The sequence below is a fragment of the Cygnus atratus genome, chromosome 3 (genome assembly GCF_013377495.2).
Source record: "Cygnus atratus isolate AKBS03 ecotype Queensland, Australia chromosome 3, CAtr_DNAZoo_HiC_assembly, whole genome shotgun sequence".
In the NCBI taxonomy this organism is placed as follows: Eukaryota; Metazoa; Chordata; class Aves; order Anseriformes; family Anatidae; genus Cygnus; species Cygnus atratus.
In genome coordinates this window covers 62503771-62518523 of record NC_066364.1, presented here as the reverse complement: position 1 = coordinate 62518523, position 14753 = coordinate 62503771, and the positions used below count along the sequence as shown (strand labels likewise).

The window sequence follows — 14753 nt, the reverse complement described above, 5'->3', positions numbered from 1 at the left end:
GTAACTCAATTAAAATAAGGTGTTCAGATTATTTTTAGACATAAAACTCATGCAAAATTATTTTGACAAATACACCTATTTCAGTGTCTCCTTACCCTAGCTTATGATGAAGTTTACGGCTATAGACACACATATACTAATATTTCAGTGCCAGTGCCCACGCTAGCACACAAACACTGAACTTGTGACGCAAAGGCACTTGGAGCCCAATCGTCTACTAATAAGCACTTTAAAAATCTCTTCTACAAACGTCTCTGTAAAACTAATAGGATTGCAGTGCGCAATTAGGCAGTGGAAGAAAGGTTACGTTTGTTGTACTACAGAGGTTCTGATGTCAACGTAGCTCCAATTAAGTGACCTACGATGCTAAGTTGGCCTTATCTCAGCCTATAAAATCATAATAACCAGATATAATATCAAAAAGTTAATTATGTTTTCAGCGTAGCCTATATTGAAGAATTTTAAGTAAGTGGGAAATGTGGAGAATCTGAAATGTTAAGAAACTGTGTAGTTTCAACATTACTATCACTTGGGGTTGCAAAAGGCTGATTACAATGCATTTTGGGGAAGATCCTTTATTATTTTAATGAAGGTAATTTATCAGAAGTTTTAGTTTGTACCAGGAGGATGTACAGCGTATTATAAACAGAGTGGAAGATGAGTCCGTGGTTGAAGCTGAGAACAAAACCATGTTCGGTTGACAGGGAGGAGGGACGAAGTGCTGAAGGGAAGCACACCAGACACCAAAAGCACCCTGGAAAGGAAAAAAAATGGCGGCGCTGCCTCCCCCTCCCCGCCCGCCTCCCGCCTCCCTCCCGCCTGGGGGCGCTGCGGCGCCGGGCCCCGCTCATCCGGGCCTCGGGGAAGCGGGGCCGTACCTCCGAGCCCCGCCCACACGGCCCCAGCGCCGCCCCTCCGGCCGGGCGCAGGCGCGGGGAGGGGGGCGCGCAGGCGCGCCGCCGTGTGGGCGGGCCGGGGGGCGGTTGGCGGGGGGAAGGTACGGGCGGCCGCTCGCGCGCGGCGGCGGCGGTTGGCTGGGGGCGCGCGGCGGCGGCGGCCGGTGGTGGCCGGGCACACCGACGGGCAGGGCAGGGCCGGGCCGAGCCGAGCCGAGCCGAGCCGAGCCGAGCCGAGCGGCCCCGTGCGCTCTCCGGTGCCTCCCCTCCGCCCGCCCGCCCCTCTCGCCGCCAGCCGGTGGATGCGGGGAGGCGGCGGCGGCGGTGGTGGCGGCGGCGGTGCGCGGAGCCGGTGGGTAAGATGGAGGGCCTGACGCTGAGCGAGGCGGAGCAGCGCTACTACTGCGACCTCTTCTCCTACTGCGACACCGAGAGCACCAAGAAGGTGGCGTCCAACGGCCGCGTCCTGGAGCTCTTCCGCGCCGCGCAGCTGCCCAACGACGTGGTGATGCAGGTAGACCTGGCGGCCCCCCGCGGGGCGGCGGAGCCCGGCACCGCCCCGCCGCTACTGCCCGCGGGGGGACGGCCCCGGCCACTCCCTTCCCTTCCCTACCCTTCCCTTCCCTTCCCTTCTTTTCCCTTCCCTTCCCCGGGCTCGGGCCGGGGGGTGCGGGGCTATTGTCCGGGGCCAGCCGGCCGCCGCCACCTGAGGCCGGGCGGGAGGGGACGGCCCAGCCCTCGCAGCAGGCCCCGGGGTGAGGGGGGGGCTGGGGGGGGGGGGGGTCCGGCAGCTGGTGGGGGCGCTCGGCCTGTTGGTTTGCCCCCAAAAGGGTCTGGGGGGTGTGGGGGGAGGCTGGGCCCGCAGCCTGCCGGTGAAGAGCAAGGCGGGAGAACAGCTGGGTTCTGGAACAGCTTCTGTTCCCGGCAGGTATTAGCTGTAGCTATCAAAATACTTCCAACAATGAAAAATGGAGTGCTAATAGTGACGTAAGTCCGCACTTGCAGTATGTGTACACAGACTTGTAACGCTATTTCCTTGGCCAGGTAACATCTAAAAGGTGGTAGTAGTAGTACAGAGCCACTGACATAGAAAAGTCTGCTCTGGTGCGCCTCTTGTAATCACTTGGGGAACGCGTCCCCGGTGGACCATTCATACCAATACCTCTTTGCAATAGTTTGTGGCTTTTGGAGTGCCCTGTGTTCAACATGTTTTAGGGTGGCTCAAAATAACACATTAATTACAAACTTCTTTTGGATACAGCTTTAGCCACAGTCCATTCTGTCTTCTGTGCAGTTATGTCCTGTTCCTAGTGAGAAAAGCTGCTCTTTTAACAAAACACCGAAGTTACTGTAGCCAGAAATACAGCACACAAGTTTCAGTATTCAGCAACTGAGTACCAGATTTCAGGAGAAAACTTACCCTTGACAAGGATTACTGATCTCTTTTGGGCCCATAAAAGCAACTTCTTTAGTTGAAAGGAATTTAAGGTGCCCTGAATCATGTACTCCACCTCAGTATGAAAGATGATAGTTGTCGGCAGTTATGTTTTTAAATGAAGTAGCAGTAGTGGGGTGAATAAGAAATGCTTCTTACTGGTAAAACTAGTAGTCTTTTATTTGATGACTTGTTAGACTGGACTTAATGGTTAGAGAGTCTGCACGTTCAGTATTAGGAATGAGGTTTCCCAGGGGCCGCCCACCGCTCCTTTTTGCGTGTGGCCAACACGTTACAGAAGAATCATCCTGAGAAAGTGAATGTTTACATGTTCGTTGTATTTAAAATCTCTTTTTCCATAAAGCTTGCGTACTTTTTCTACACTGTGACCCAGGCTAATGCTGGAGATTTTTATGGAGGAATTTAGTACAAGAACTTGGAGACACTTTGAATTTTGAATGGAAGTGGCCGCAGATTATATCCTTATCTGTCGCAAAGGAGGTGAAATATTTTCTTGCCAAGTGGAGTGCATCATGAAGGAAAGAGAAACTACTCGGGCATCATTCCATGGGCTCTAAATAAGTGAACTTAAGAAGCAGACCTGGCTTATCTCTGTGGTGATCTCAAGGAAAACCTTGCCATTAAAACAGCAAACAAGATGTTAGATTGCTTGAGGAATGAAACTGTAAATAATGCAAAGAAAGTCAAAATGCCCTTAGTAGTTTGACCCATTTAAAATGTCTTGCGCAATTGCTATTGGTCACCTGTGAAGTACTTTGTATCTGAGGGAGAGAATCTAGTTGCCTAGCTCGTCTTCGTACTCATTGAAATATGGCTGCACCTCTGCTTAATGCACACACGGTGGGTGTTCTTTTGAGGGAAAGTGTGTTTGTTCCTTCAGAAGCTGTGAATGTGCAACTAAAAACTCAGGATGATACAAGCTTAAGAGATAATGAAACCCCATGATGGAGGTGGAATTTTACTTTAACCACACGGTACTGTGTTCTTACTTGTTCATTTGAAGCACCTGATGTTTGTGAGGGAAAGGAACTTGATTCAGGTACCCAATTTTTATATAATCCTGGAATGCAAGTGGAGTACTAGTCAAGTGAAATGCTAAGTATGTTGTAGGTATACAAGAGTGCAAAATTGCTGCTCTTCAAACTTGCAGGCGCCAGGTAGTCTTGAGGAACTACAGGAGTTTTTTTTCTCTTCAGTGCTATAGGTCTGTAGATACCTTTGAATAATCTAGAGTTGATCCTATTGAAAATGAGCATGTGTGACTTAGTTGCATTTTTAGACCCTTAACTTGTTTTGTTCCCAAGTCTGTCTGGGGGCTGTTTGCACATGCAACCTGTCCTGCAAGAAGCTGTGTTTGAGTTTTCTGTCTTGCAAAAGGAAAATTTAATACGTGATCTTATAATAAGTGTTCTTAATCATTCTCATTTCTGGCTCCAAGGGATACTACCAGCTGTCTATTAAATGGGAATAAATGAACATGCGGAAGACTGAAGCAGTTATGATTGGTGTATATAAATCATATGCTCTCAAAGCAACAAAAAACTGGAATGAAAAGCGGAGCCTGCCACATAGTATGCATCCGTGAAAGGACAGCCTTATCGTTACCACAGCGTAAATACCACAGACAGCCTTACAACCTTAACTGCGCGTGTGAGGACACCGGCCTTTCATTAACCTGTATTTCTGCCTTTCTGTGCACATCCTTGAAATGAGCATTCAGGTAGAAGATTTGCATAAAATGGTGAATAAAAGTATGTGTGTTGAGATGACAAGTTGGGCTGCTTCACAACAGTTAGGAGTTTTAAAATTGCTCTCAGGGCATGGTTCCACTCCGCAGTTACACCAGTCCTGTGGTGAGCTGCCACCGAAGGAGGTGGTTCAGTCTTCCCCCGGCCACGTGCTCCTGCTGCTTCTTCCCCTTGTACAGACACCAATGCCCATCCAATGCTGTTCTACTACACTGGTTCCAGGGGCTACACAGGCAGAAAATCACAGTTTTTGTTGATTTTTTTTAATCTCTGTATCACCTAACGGTGAGGTTGAATGGATGTTAGAGCTGGCACAAAGAAAGAGGCAGGAAAACTGTTCGCTGGCAAAGGAAAAGAGGGGAACCTTCCTCATTTATAGTTGCTGGGTATTTCAGTTTTGACTTAGCACGAGTTTCACGGTAGCTTAAACCACCAGAAGTTGGAACTACCTTATTCTTTTGAACATACAGTGAGCTGGTTCAGGGGGCTTGTTTAGCCAGAAGTTTTGTTGCCTTTTTTTTGTTGGTTTTTCGCTTGTCTCAGCTGCCTGATTGATGGCTCAGTTGCCTGTGCATTGGTGTTTATGTTAGCAAGCAATACAGCGCAACACAAGAGATGCCGAGGGCCTGACACTGACACTGTATATGCATTTCACAAGCTTTGCTTTGACAAAGTTCTGGCATGGTGTCTCAGCGTGAGTGTAAGCGGGAGTTCATTAGGTGCATTCCTAGAGTGAGCCTTCTAGGTTCACTTCACACAAAAGACATCCAGTTGCCTGTTCTGAGGTGGTTCCCGAGCGTGAACCAGAGCAGCGGGGGTGATCAGAAGATCTGCTTCAAAAGTGCTTCTCACATCTGACGTAAAATACTAATGTAGGTACGCTGTTCAAGTCTGTTCCTGGTTCCTCTGCGCTAGCAGTGAAGTTGCTTGTAAAAGCTATGGTCAGACAAAAGGGGGAAAAAAAGAGAAATTCATTATTTGTGTGTGGGATTAGTATAGCAGCTGTCCCGTTTGTTTGAACTTTCACTCTTTGATTATGAATTATAGAAACTTCGCAAGACAAGAATACGATCCGTTGTGCATATAATACTCATCTGAAATAAGTGAGTCAAAGCATCTCACTTTAAAATTACAGCATTATCATTAAACAACAAATGTTTAATGCATGTACTTTTTCGAAATCTAGTGAACTGTAATCTTCAGTGTTGGCATTGTATACCGTACTTACCCAACTTCTAATTCTGTGTTACAAAGTCTTTGAAATGACAGATGAATTATACAGTTATGCTATTTTTTTCCAATTACAACTGTGGTTGCACTAACTCATTAAAAACATAATATTAAGCCTATTTTAGTCTGTCTTGTTTGCCAATTTCAGGCATGTTTCTAAGGAGTCTTTACAGACAGATTAGTTCTGATCGTTCTTGTGTCATTGGTAAAGAAATTACTGCCACTGCTTGCCTACCTCTACCCTCTGTCAGAGTTTGCTTCCTTCACATGGAAAATTGTAAGAAAGTGCATACCTGGGATGCAGCTGCTTCACTGTAAGGTCCAGAATCCGAGTGTAAAGCCTAATTCATCAGTTACGATTTCTGTCTTCTGTTGTTCTTGGGGTGATAGCTTTTGGCAAGCACGGGGAGCAGAGAGCACAGAATGGCAGTTTCCGAAGGTGCCAGAGTTCACCTGTCGGCACGGGGTGCAGTTACAGTTGGAATTGCAGTCCACAGGCAGAACATGGCAAAATGAAATGGCAGGTTCTTGGGTTTGAAATGTTGGCTACTTTGTTCGAGGCTGGGTATTAAAGAAAACAGCAGTCTAAGAAAATAAAACTTTGTTCAGGGTGATTTTGTTGTTGCAATTAATGTTTCAGTGAACTTCTCTACACAAAGACTACCTGTTTATCAGATCAGTAGAATTTACTAAACGCCAACTGCAACTGAAAGCTGAGCCAGGGCATGCTTAGGTTTACCTGTGCGGTGGAGACACGCAGAAGACTACTTAAATTCAGCAAATTAATCAGAATTATGATATTTTCAGAGCTGGTGGGGTAGGAAGTTAGAATTCTTGTGCAGTGCAAATCTGTACCTTCCTTTCAACTGTTTGGATTTGGAATATATTTAAAAATTTATAGCACTTTCAGATCTTCTCAAAAAATGCATGCTGTGTAAAAACCGTTCTCCTCCTAATAATGATCTTTGCATAAACTGCAAACAAGCCCAATTTTAAAAAACAAGCCCAATTTTCACTTAATTGCATCCAACTGATACACTTTGGGGTTGTATTTTTTTTTAGTGTAAAGCTTACAGGTTTTCTGCATTTTAAAACAAAATTAGATTTCTTCTGAGGCATATTTGTAACAGCTGAGTATTAAGGCATTCTTCTAGTGTAGAAATATATGATTATATTACTACTAATAAAACTACTATTTTTTTGTTAGCCTGAGCAAGTAAAACTTGCATCTGTAGCCCTTTATAATTACAATGATATGTAATCTATGTAAATAATCTATATCATATTTATTTAAGGGACGTTTGTATGTGCTTTGTATCCCAGTTCTCATTTAGGAAATGAGTCGTTAGAAATCTTGTAAATAGAAGCAGTGCCTGGATCTACAGCTAAGAACATTCAATTTGTGAATTTTATATCTTTTTCCTAAAATGCTGTTGTGGTGGAGTATTTTTCTTCCAGCTAAGCAGTAAGTTAGATTTCTTTCTCTGTAAAGATGAGGTATTTAAGCAGTCTACTTCTTGCTAATGCCAGAAGCGATGCCTAGATTTGTATCCTGTGCATTGTGCTTTGCATTTTCTGTAGAATTCTGGTAAAAATGTTTTGTGTGAATGCTGTTACCTTCATAGAGACTGTGCTGGGCTGCAAATCAATTTCTCTTTGCAGTTAATTAGTTTGAGTAGTCTCATATCTCACTTAGCATTTAGTCAGAGAATAATTATTGTTTTTCAAACCAAAGGCAGGAAGCTGATGGCAAAACTTCAGTACTGTAGATAAGGTCTATTAGACTTGCATTTGTTTTCAGCTGGTTTCTCAGTGTAATTGTTTTTAAGCTTTTGAAATTGACTGGAATTCATAATGTATAGTCACTTCCGTAGTAAATGACCCCTTCATAATTCCATGTGCCAGCACAGCATTCAGCTAATTTTGAGTGTCACAGCTCAGCTTTGTTTGAAGACAGTTTTTGAAATGTGCCATCAGAGCACAGTAGAGGTGATTAATACCCATTAAAAATCAGGAATTAGGTGATCTTTAAGGTCCCTTCCAATCCAAACCATTCTATGATTCAAATATCAGAGCCTTTTGTGACAAATGCATCTGTCTTAGAATCAAGTTAACAAGTACAAAACTTGTAAACTTGATGTTTTTCCTGTAAAGATGATTCTTTAATACTAAAGTTTTGAGGACTTTCCACATGGGAGCAACATATTGTCTGTCAGACTTTTATTTGCTGGAGTTCCAGGAATGGTTACCAGGAAGATGTATTTCCCACTTGTTCTCTTACCTTTATCGTTTCTTTAGACCACAGGGATATTATTAAGGCAGCAGTGTTTTTCTTTCAGTCAAGCACTAAGGGAGCTGGTTCTTGCGTTTGTGACCTGTGTGTTTTTCCAAGTGGGGCTGGTGTCCAAAGAGTTAGATTATTCCTTGCACTTGTTATACAAAAAGTACGTTAAAACTTAGACGTGCCTGTCTCAGTATAGAAACAGTGTTTTGATAGGTTAAAGGACTTGGAAAAAAAAAACAGTCTGACCTGAATTTCTGGAACGATTAACTTACGAGATCTAAAATGCTCTTGAAGTATATTATCAGAGCAGCTAGGAGGCTCCACTTTAAATGCGTCTCTTTCAACTTAGTAACCCCAGAAGAGAGTGACCAGCACTGGGCTGTACAAAATCTAGCATTGGGTGCTGACTTACTGCTGCTTCAGAAAATTAGTCATGATTGTGTAGAAAAGCCTGTTCTTACAGCAGTGACGCATGCAACTTGTTTTTCAGAAATAAAATGTCTTAAGTCATTTAAGAACATAGTGTTTGTTAGTAGCTCTAAGTCTCAAATAGAGCCCTATAAATGTGCAGTTCTTAGAATTTTAATTACATTTTGTTTCAACTTTGGTAGACATTAAGGCTTGTAGACCTTTTTGGGAGAAGGAAAGCAGTGCAAAGCTAAGAAACTGATCAGTACTGTCTGGTCAGGTTAATACTCTGAGGAAAACAGACATAGATGGGAGAGCAGCACGAAGTAGTGGGCACAGTAGCTTCATGTGAGCTTGAAGAAGTGCTCAGGTATAACAAGACTGATCGAGCAGTCCTGTTTGGCCAGGCCACTGTGTCTCCACTAATTCTGGGATGGAGAACGTCTTAATTTTCATTTTACATTAGTGAAAAGCCAGTAGGTTGTGTTCACTCTTTGAGGCTTTTCTGTTTCATGTTTCTTCTGGTGTAGTGATGAAAGATGACTTTTGGTGAAAATACTAAAGTCCAAAAAGTAAAGAAATAACTAACAAGGAATATCAATCAGTGGAATGTTTCAACCATATATGAGGTCTGAAAGGAATCGAAATCAAATGCATGCTGTTTTGTTCAGCATTTAGCGATTTCGAAGAAGTTTTGCAGTTGCATGGCAGGAGCATCTGCAGTTAGAACATCCACGTGACCTCCCATGAAGAAACTTGCAAGATTTATTATTGTAGTAATACTTTGAAATGCTAAATATATTGCTGTAAAATGCAATACTTCTTCATTACCTGCTGACGTTGTCTGCTTTCTCAGTGCTTGTATTGATGCTTTGGCTGTTACCATTTGTTCTAGAAAATACAATCACTTGAGTATGATGGAGTCATCCCGGGAGTCTCACATTGTCACAGACTGACTCAGTCATTGCGAGTTGGTGCTGAAGTGTGTGTTTCCTCCTCTCCCATTGCTTGAATTCTTCATGGCACCACCAGGAGAAAGGAGAGAGACATCCTTGTTTTGAGGGGAATTCTCCATAAGCTGGTGTGTGAATATATTTCCTATATCTATAGGTGGTTTATTTGGGCAAGGCATACAGTACTTTGTGGATTTTGCAGTGACATTCTGTTCAGTTGCCTCATTTCTACCTTTTCGGCACCTCTTAAATGCAAAGCACACAACTTTCTGAAAGCTGCAGCCTTGCAAGAAATTTAAAGGCAAATGAACAAATCATTGCTGCGAACCACATGCTCCCATGTGTCTTGTAGCTGCTGAAGTGTTTATTGGCTTTAAACTAAAAGGATTCAGTTTAATAAAACAACAGATAACTGTCACTTTTTGCAGGCTTACTACACTGCGATCAGATATGAGAATCAGCTAGTGCTCAGGAAGGGGGAATTGTGCAACTGAGAGCAGAGAAGGAGCCACACAACAATGGTGTGTCTGAGGGAAGAGTTATTTAGGTTAAGCAGCGATGTAAAATTGCATAGGAAGAGGCAGGTATGTGGTGCATCTCCTTTTAAAAGAACCTTCTCATTCAGTGTCAAGAATTGAAAGTGGCTTTTCTGGGCTGTGTTTTGCTGCTTCATTTTTCTTTTTATTCTGAAATCTCCTTGCTGCTTTGTTATTGTTACTGATCATAGGTACCTTTTTCACATGAGCACCTGCTCTACCAGAAGAACAGCGGTAGAGAACATCTTGGGGGCAAGCAGAGAGCAACTCTACCTTCAGTTTTTCCAGTCTTCCAGCTATGGCTTTGTACTCCTTTACTTGGGAGGACAATAGTTGCTTTCTAAGTGAGTGTTCATCTGTCTATATGGATTTTCCTTTGATCCTATTAACCAAGTCAGGAAGGATGTGCTTCTTTGTCCTATTTTTGAGGATACTTGGCAATAATTGATTAAGAGTTAGCCCTCTGGGACAGTCTGTGGCTCTAGATCAGTAGTCTTTGGAGGGAGGCCCCCTCCAAATCACCATTTTGAACTTGTGTAGTTCAAACACGCGTGCTCCAGGCAGGCAGCAGCAGTTCCCCTGCGGCCTGTGGAGAGGCCCCTGGTGGAGCAGGCTGTCCCCCTGCAGCCCATGGGTCCCACATGGAGCAGATCTCCATGCTGCAGCCCGTGGAGGAGCCCCCGGTGGAGCAGGAGATCTGGCTGGAGTTGCTGCCCTTGGGGTATCTTTGCTGGAGCAGTCTGCTCCTAAAGGATGGACCCCATGATATGGACCCGTATTGGAGCAGTTCTTGAACTGCAGCCTGTGGGAAGCCCCCTTCAGGAAGTATGGCATCCCATGGGAGGGACCCAAGCTGGAGCAGGGGAAGAGCCTTGAGGATGAAGGAGCAGCAAAGACAAAGTGTTTGGGACTGGCTGCAACCACCATTCCCCTGCGCTGCTTAGGGTAAGAGATTGAAGGGGGTGGATGGAGAGAAGGTGTTTTTAGTTTGCTTTTAATTCTCGCTGGTCTAGCGTGTTACCAGTAGGCAGTAAATCTCAGTAATCTCCCTACGCTGAGTCAGTTTTGCCTTTGATGGTAATTGGTGAGTGATTCCCCTGTTCTTACCTCAGTCTATGACCTTTATCATATTTTTTCCCCTCCATTTGAGAAGGCGGAGCGAGAGAACTGTGGTGGTGCTAAGCCTACCCATCAGTGTGAAACAATGATAAATAATAAAGACGTGTGAAAAATATTGATTTAGAAATGAAGGATCTAAAATATGACCGGTTCAAAAATTAGTACAGTATGTGAAAACACTGAATTAATTTTTAGTTGTAATGTTCAATGCATTCACTTCTTAAAAGATACATTTATTTCATGTGTATGTCAGAGCAGAATTTCAGATGTTCAGTGCTTTTTGTCTGCTGCTTTTCTATTAAGAGAACGCAAGCGTGACTCCAAATCTGCTGACCCTTATTCAGGGAGTCGACACCCTTGTTTTACAAATTCCAAAATACTGGAGCAGAGTCATTCCTCAGAATTAAAATGCTGGCTCATTTTTATAAAAGCTAATTAAATTCTTTATTTCTGACGTGATTAATTCTGGAACTTCTGAATCATATGTATGTTTGAACCTGAAATGACCTGTGGAATGGGAAAGTTTAGCTCTATCCATAGAGAACTGATTCTCAGAGCTAATGAGTAGGTTTTTCTTATTGCTATTTGTTGCAGAATATATTCCATGACAGTACTGTAGCAGTCTGCTTGCACCATGGCTACATGCAGTGTGTGAAAATCAAGGACAGATAAGTATGTCTCTCCATATATAGAGACAGTAGGAGACAAAATAGTTCATTGCCAGAGTGCGTGCATCTTCTTGGAAGTACTCCAGTGCTATTGGTTCTGTTTCTTTAAAGGCCTGTGTTCTGAAGCCAGATTTGTGGCTTTGACCGAGATCCCTCTTCTTGGTATGGTCAGTAGGACCTGAAAGGAAGACCTTACTATTCGTTGTGCAACAAAGTACATCACTGTCCCAAATATACCGGCAGGTGGGAATTCTTAGTATCAACTGAGTGTACTTAACGCTATATGTAAGTACCTAATAAAATAACTATGTATTAGATCTAGGTAATATTATATTTGCTGTTCAGCACATGAATGTTTTCTACTTCACAGTTACTGAATTAAATATAGCTGCTTCTTCATAAATGCATTTTGCAATGATCTTCAGGTAGGTTTAAGTCTGTTTAAATATGCCAGATACTGCTAATAGTGGTGAAGTGTAGAATCCTGAGCAATAATACTAGGACTGTTTCCCTTAGTGGCAGTTTGTTTGTCCTGTCTCCAGATTTTTCTTCCTGTGTGCCAAGGTTTGTGGAGCCCTGCAGGGAACTGGGTCAGAGACTTGGTTAAAAATAACTCATCGGAAGGAGGATCTCTTGTCAGTTCTCTGTCTTGTTCTTACTACACGGTGCTGTAAGCAAGTCTTGCATCTGAGAAGCTGCCTGTTGTCAAGTGAGATTTTTCTGAAGGAAATTCCCAAATTCTTAATAATAACTAATCGATATTGTTTTGTCAAGCTGATGATAGCTGAGAGAGACTAGTTGGAGAGCTGTCAGGCTGGAAGACAGTGGTCTGCAGTTAGTGAAATAGATCCAGTTAAATGAAGTCACAGAAATTGATCTGTTGAAGATGGCTGCAGAACAAGATTAGAAGGTAACGAATGTCAGGAAAGATTTATTCAATTCAGAAAAAAACACAGGAAATAGGTGGTCTTAGGTCTTCTGTGTACGGGGATGGTCACTAATTACAGTATAGATTACTAAAACATTTTTTCAAGTTCCCTTATACCAAATTACATTACACTGTCAAGTTATGGTTAATTTTTGTTGTAGCTGAGTTGAGTGGATTATGTGACTTCAGAAGAGCACCTTTGTATGACAGCATATTCTAGTACCCAATATGAGGCTGTAGTGCAATACTTTTAATTTGGACAGTATCATGTCATTTTCTGTTTAATGTTTGTCCGCAAAGAGCAAAGCTCTTCGTGTCATTGGAGACATCAAAGGATTCTCATCAAAGAATGACTGCATATGGGAGACAGAAATAACACTATTGACACAGTGTTTTTTATTTTAAACTGTGAATCAAAATCATTCTGTAATCATAGTTGCATTTTTATTAAATTACTTAAAAACAGAGTATGGGTTATTCTGTTTTTTATTTTTTTGTCTGAAGTGTAGATCCTCAGCTTGTTTTTGAATGTATTGCTTGTTTTTCATTAAAAAATTATGGTCAATACGTGTAGCAAAACTGGAATATCATGTACTGAGCACTGAAGCACCAGTGTGCTCATATGGTCTGGTTTAACTTTAGTTTTTACAGTATCTGATACAAACTTACGAGAAAACTTGTGTTGCACCTCTGGTGCATAGTTTATAGGATATAATTCCCGGTAATTGTTTCATTTAAACCTAAGAGAAAACTTTCTTACTCTAAGGCTGACTGAACACTGGCAGAGGTTGCTCAGAGAGGCTGTAGAGTCTCCCTCCTTGGATATACTCCAGACACAACTGGACATGGTCCCAAGCAACCTGCAGTAGCTGAGCCTGCTTTGAGCCAGGGTGGTTGGACTGGATTATCTCCAGAGGTCCTTTCCACCTTCAACCATTCTGTGATAATGTACATTGTTTCTTTGTGTTTATGATTTAAAAAAAAAAAAAAAAAAAGGTTTATACCAATAAGAAAATGCAGTCACAGCAGGACTACTAGAATACTTCAAATTAATAATCTGTTTATAAAATTGGGACCAAAATGTTTATTCTGAATCTCAGTTCTGCTTCTTTCTTAATATCCATATGTGATTTGTATACACGTATCTATAAAGTAAAAATAACTTTGTGTCTATATGCTTTTAGTGGGTATCAGACTTGTGTTAACATCCTAGTTAGGTTGACATGTTACAGAAGGTCCACCGGAGATTTTGTTCACTCCCTCCTCTCACCATCCACCATGTGTGTTGTCACTGCCAGCCTTGAGAAGTGCCTCAGTCTTGCTTCTTACAGGCCTCTTTTATGGAATGGTTAGTTCTTTAGTAACTCTCTCCAAGCAGGTGAAAGATTTTTATCTTTACTATGTAGGTGGCATGCATCTTATTTCCTTTATTGCCTAACCGTTGAAGAAGTTAGAAACTGTTGTACTTTTGTATAAATAACATTTACAGATTGTGGGCTTGATTTGCCTTGTAAAAGAGCCTGGATGCATGGGACTGTGATAATCTGGGAAACTTTCCCAGAGAGGTTTTCTGAGGTCTGAGAGGTACATTTTGATAGATGTGATTTGTTCCACTTCACCTGGATTTCTTAAAAAGTTCTCAACCTTTCATTTTTTTCAGTTGACAATCATTTCCAAGTCCAAGGACCTATTACTTGAAACCAGTAAGAGTTCTAAAAAGTATGTGCTTGAAGAGGTGCCCTTTGTCAACATACTACTTCCTATATACGTCTGATCTGTGCCAGCTCCTAATATTGTTAATGCTACTGTTACCTCTTTGCAACATGCAAATGCACTGTGTGCAACTTCCTAATTGACAGCCACTGCACTGATTTTTGTATCAACAGTTTCAAGCTATTCTGGAACTTCACAGAGTTGTTGGCATTAACTTGGTTAATCACAGTACTGTAATGTCAGGATCTTCATATCTAAGGAGGTGAAAACAGCAATAGAGCATTTTGTCTTGAAGATGACTCTGCATTCCTTGAAGAGTTTAAGGAATTTATTCCTTATCCTCAATAGTCCTAAGAAGATGAAAGTCCTAAACATAAAACAAATCTCAGAGAAGCAATCCCTTGATTTTTTTTTATTTTTATTTTTTTGATCCTGTCAGTATAGCTTACTGCCTCGCCTGTTGAGTGTTTAAATCCTCCTTCAAGGAGATTATAGGTAGGCTGTTTTGGGTATGTTCAAGCATGCTGTCAGTCAGCTGAGGGGCTCCACTAGTTCTTTGCGTTTAGTGATTTTGCTCAACCGTCAGTCGTGTGTCTGGGTTATAGTCTGTTTGAACTGGAGGACTCCTTTATGCGTCTGGGTGGATTTGACAACTCCTTGTTCAGCAGTGTACAGGAATTTTTTCTTTTTCTGTATCCTTTGCTTTTTCCTTCTCATGATACTTAAATAGCTTTTTTTTTTTTTTACTTTTCTCTACTTTCTGAATCCATGCTTGTCTTTCCTCTCTAATACTTGCCTGCCATTGTAGCTTAAT

General features: G+C 42.3%; 1 protein-coding gene across 9 annotated transcripts in view; it reads left to right on the top strand.

Moving 5' to 3' along the window:
* The first annotated feature begins 1173 nt into the window (after positions 1–1173).
* The window catches only part of REPS1 (RALBP1 associated Eps domain containing 1), a 67212-nt gene continuing 53632 nt past the window's right edge, over positions 1174–14753 (top strand). For 4 of the 9 annotated variants that reach the window (XM_035538716.2, XM_035538714.2, XM_035538712.2 and 1 more), the window contains exon 1: positions 1176–1410. In XM_035538716.2, coding sequence (XP_035394609.1) covers positions 1258–1410 — 153 coding nt within the window. In that variant the 5' untranslated portion in view covers positions 1176–1257. Of the gene's footprint in view, positions 1411–14753 lie in introns of all 9 variants that reach the window. The other 5 variants (XM_035538713.2, XM_050709745.1, XM_050709744.1 and 2 more) reach the window with 3 other exon arrangements.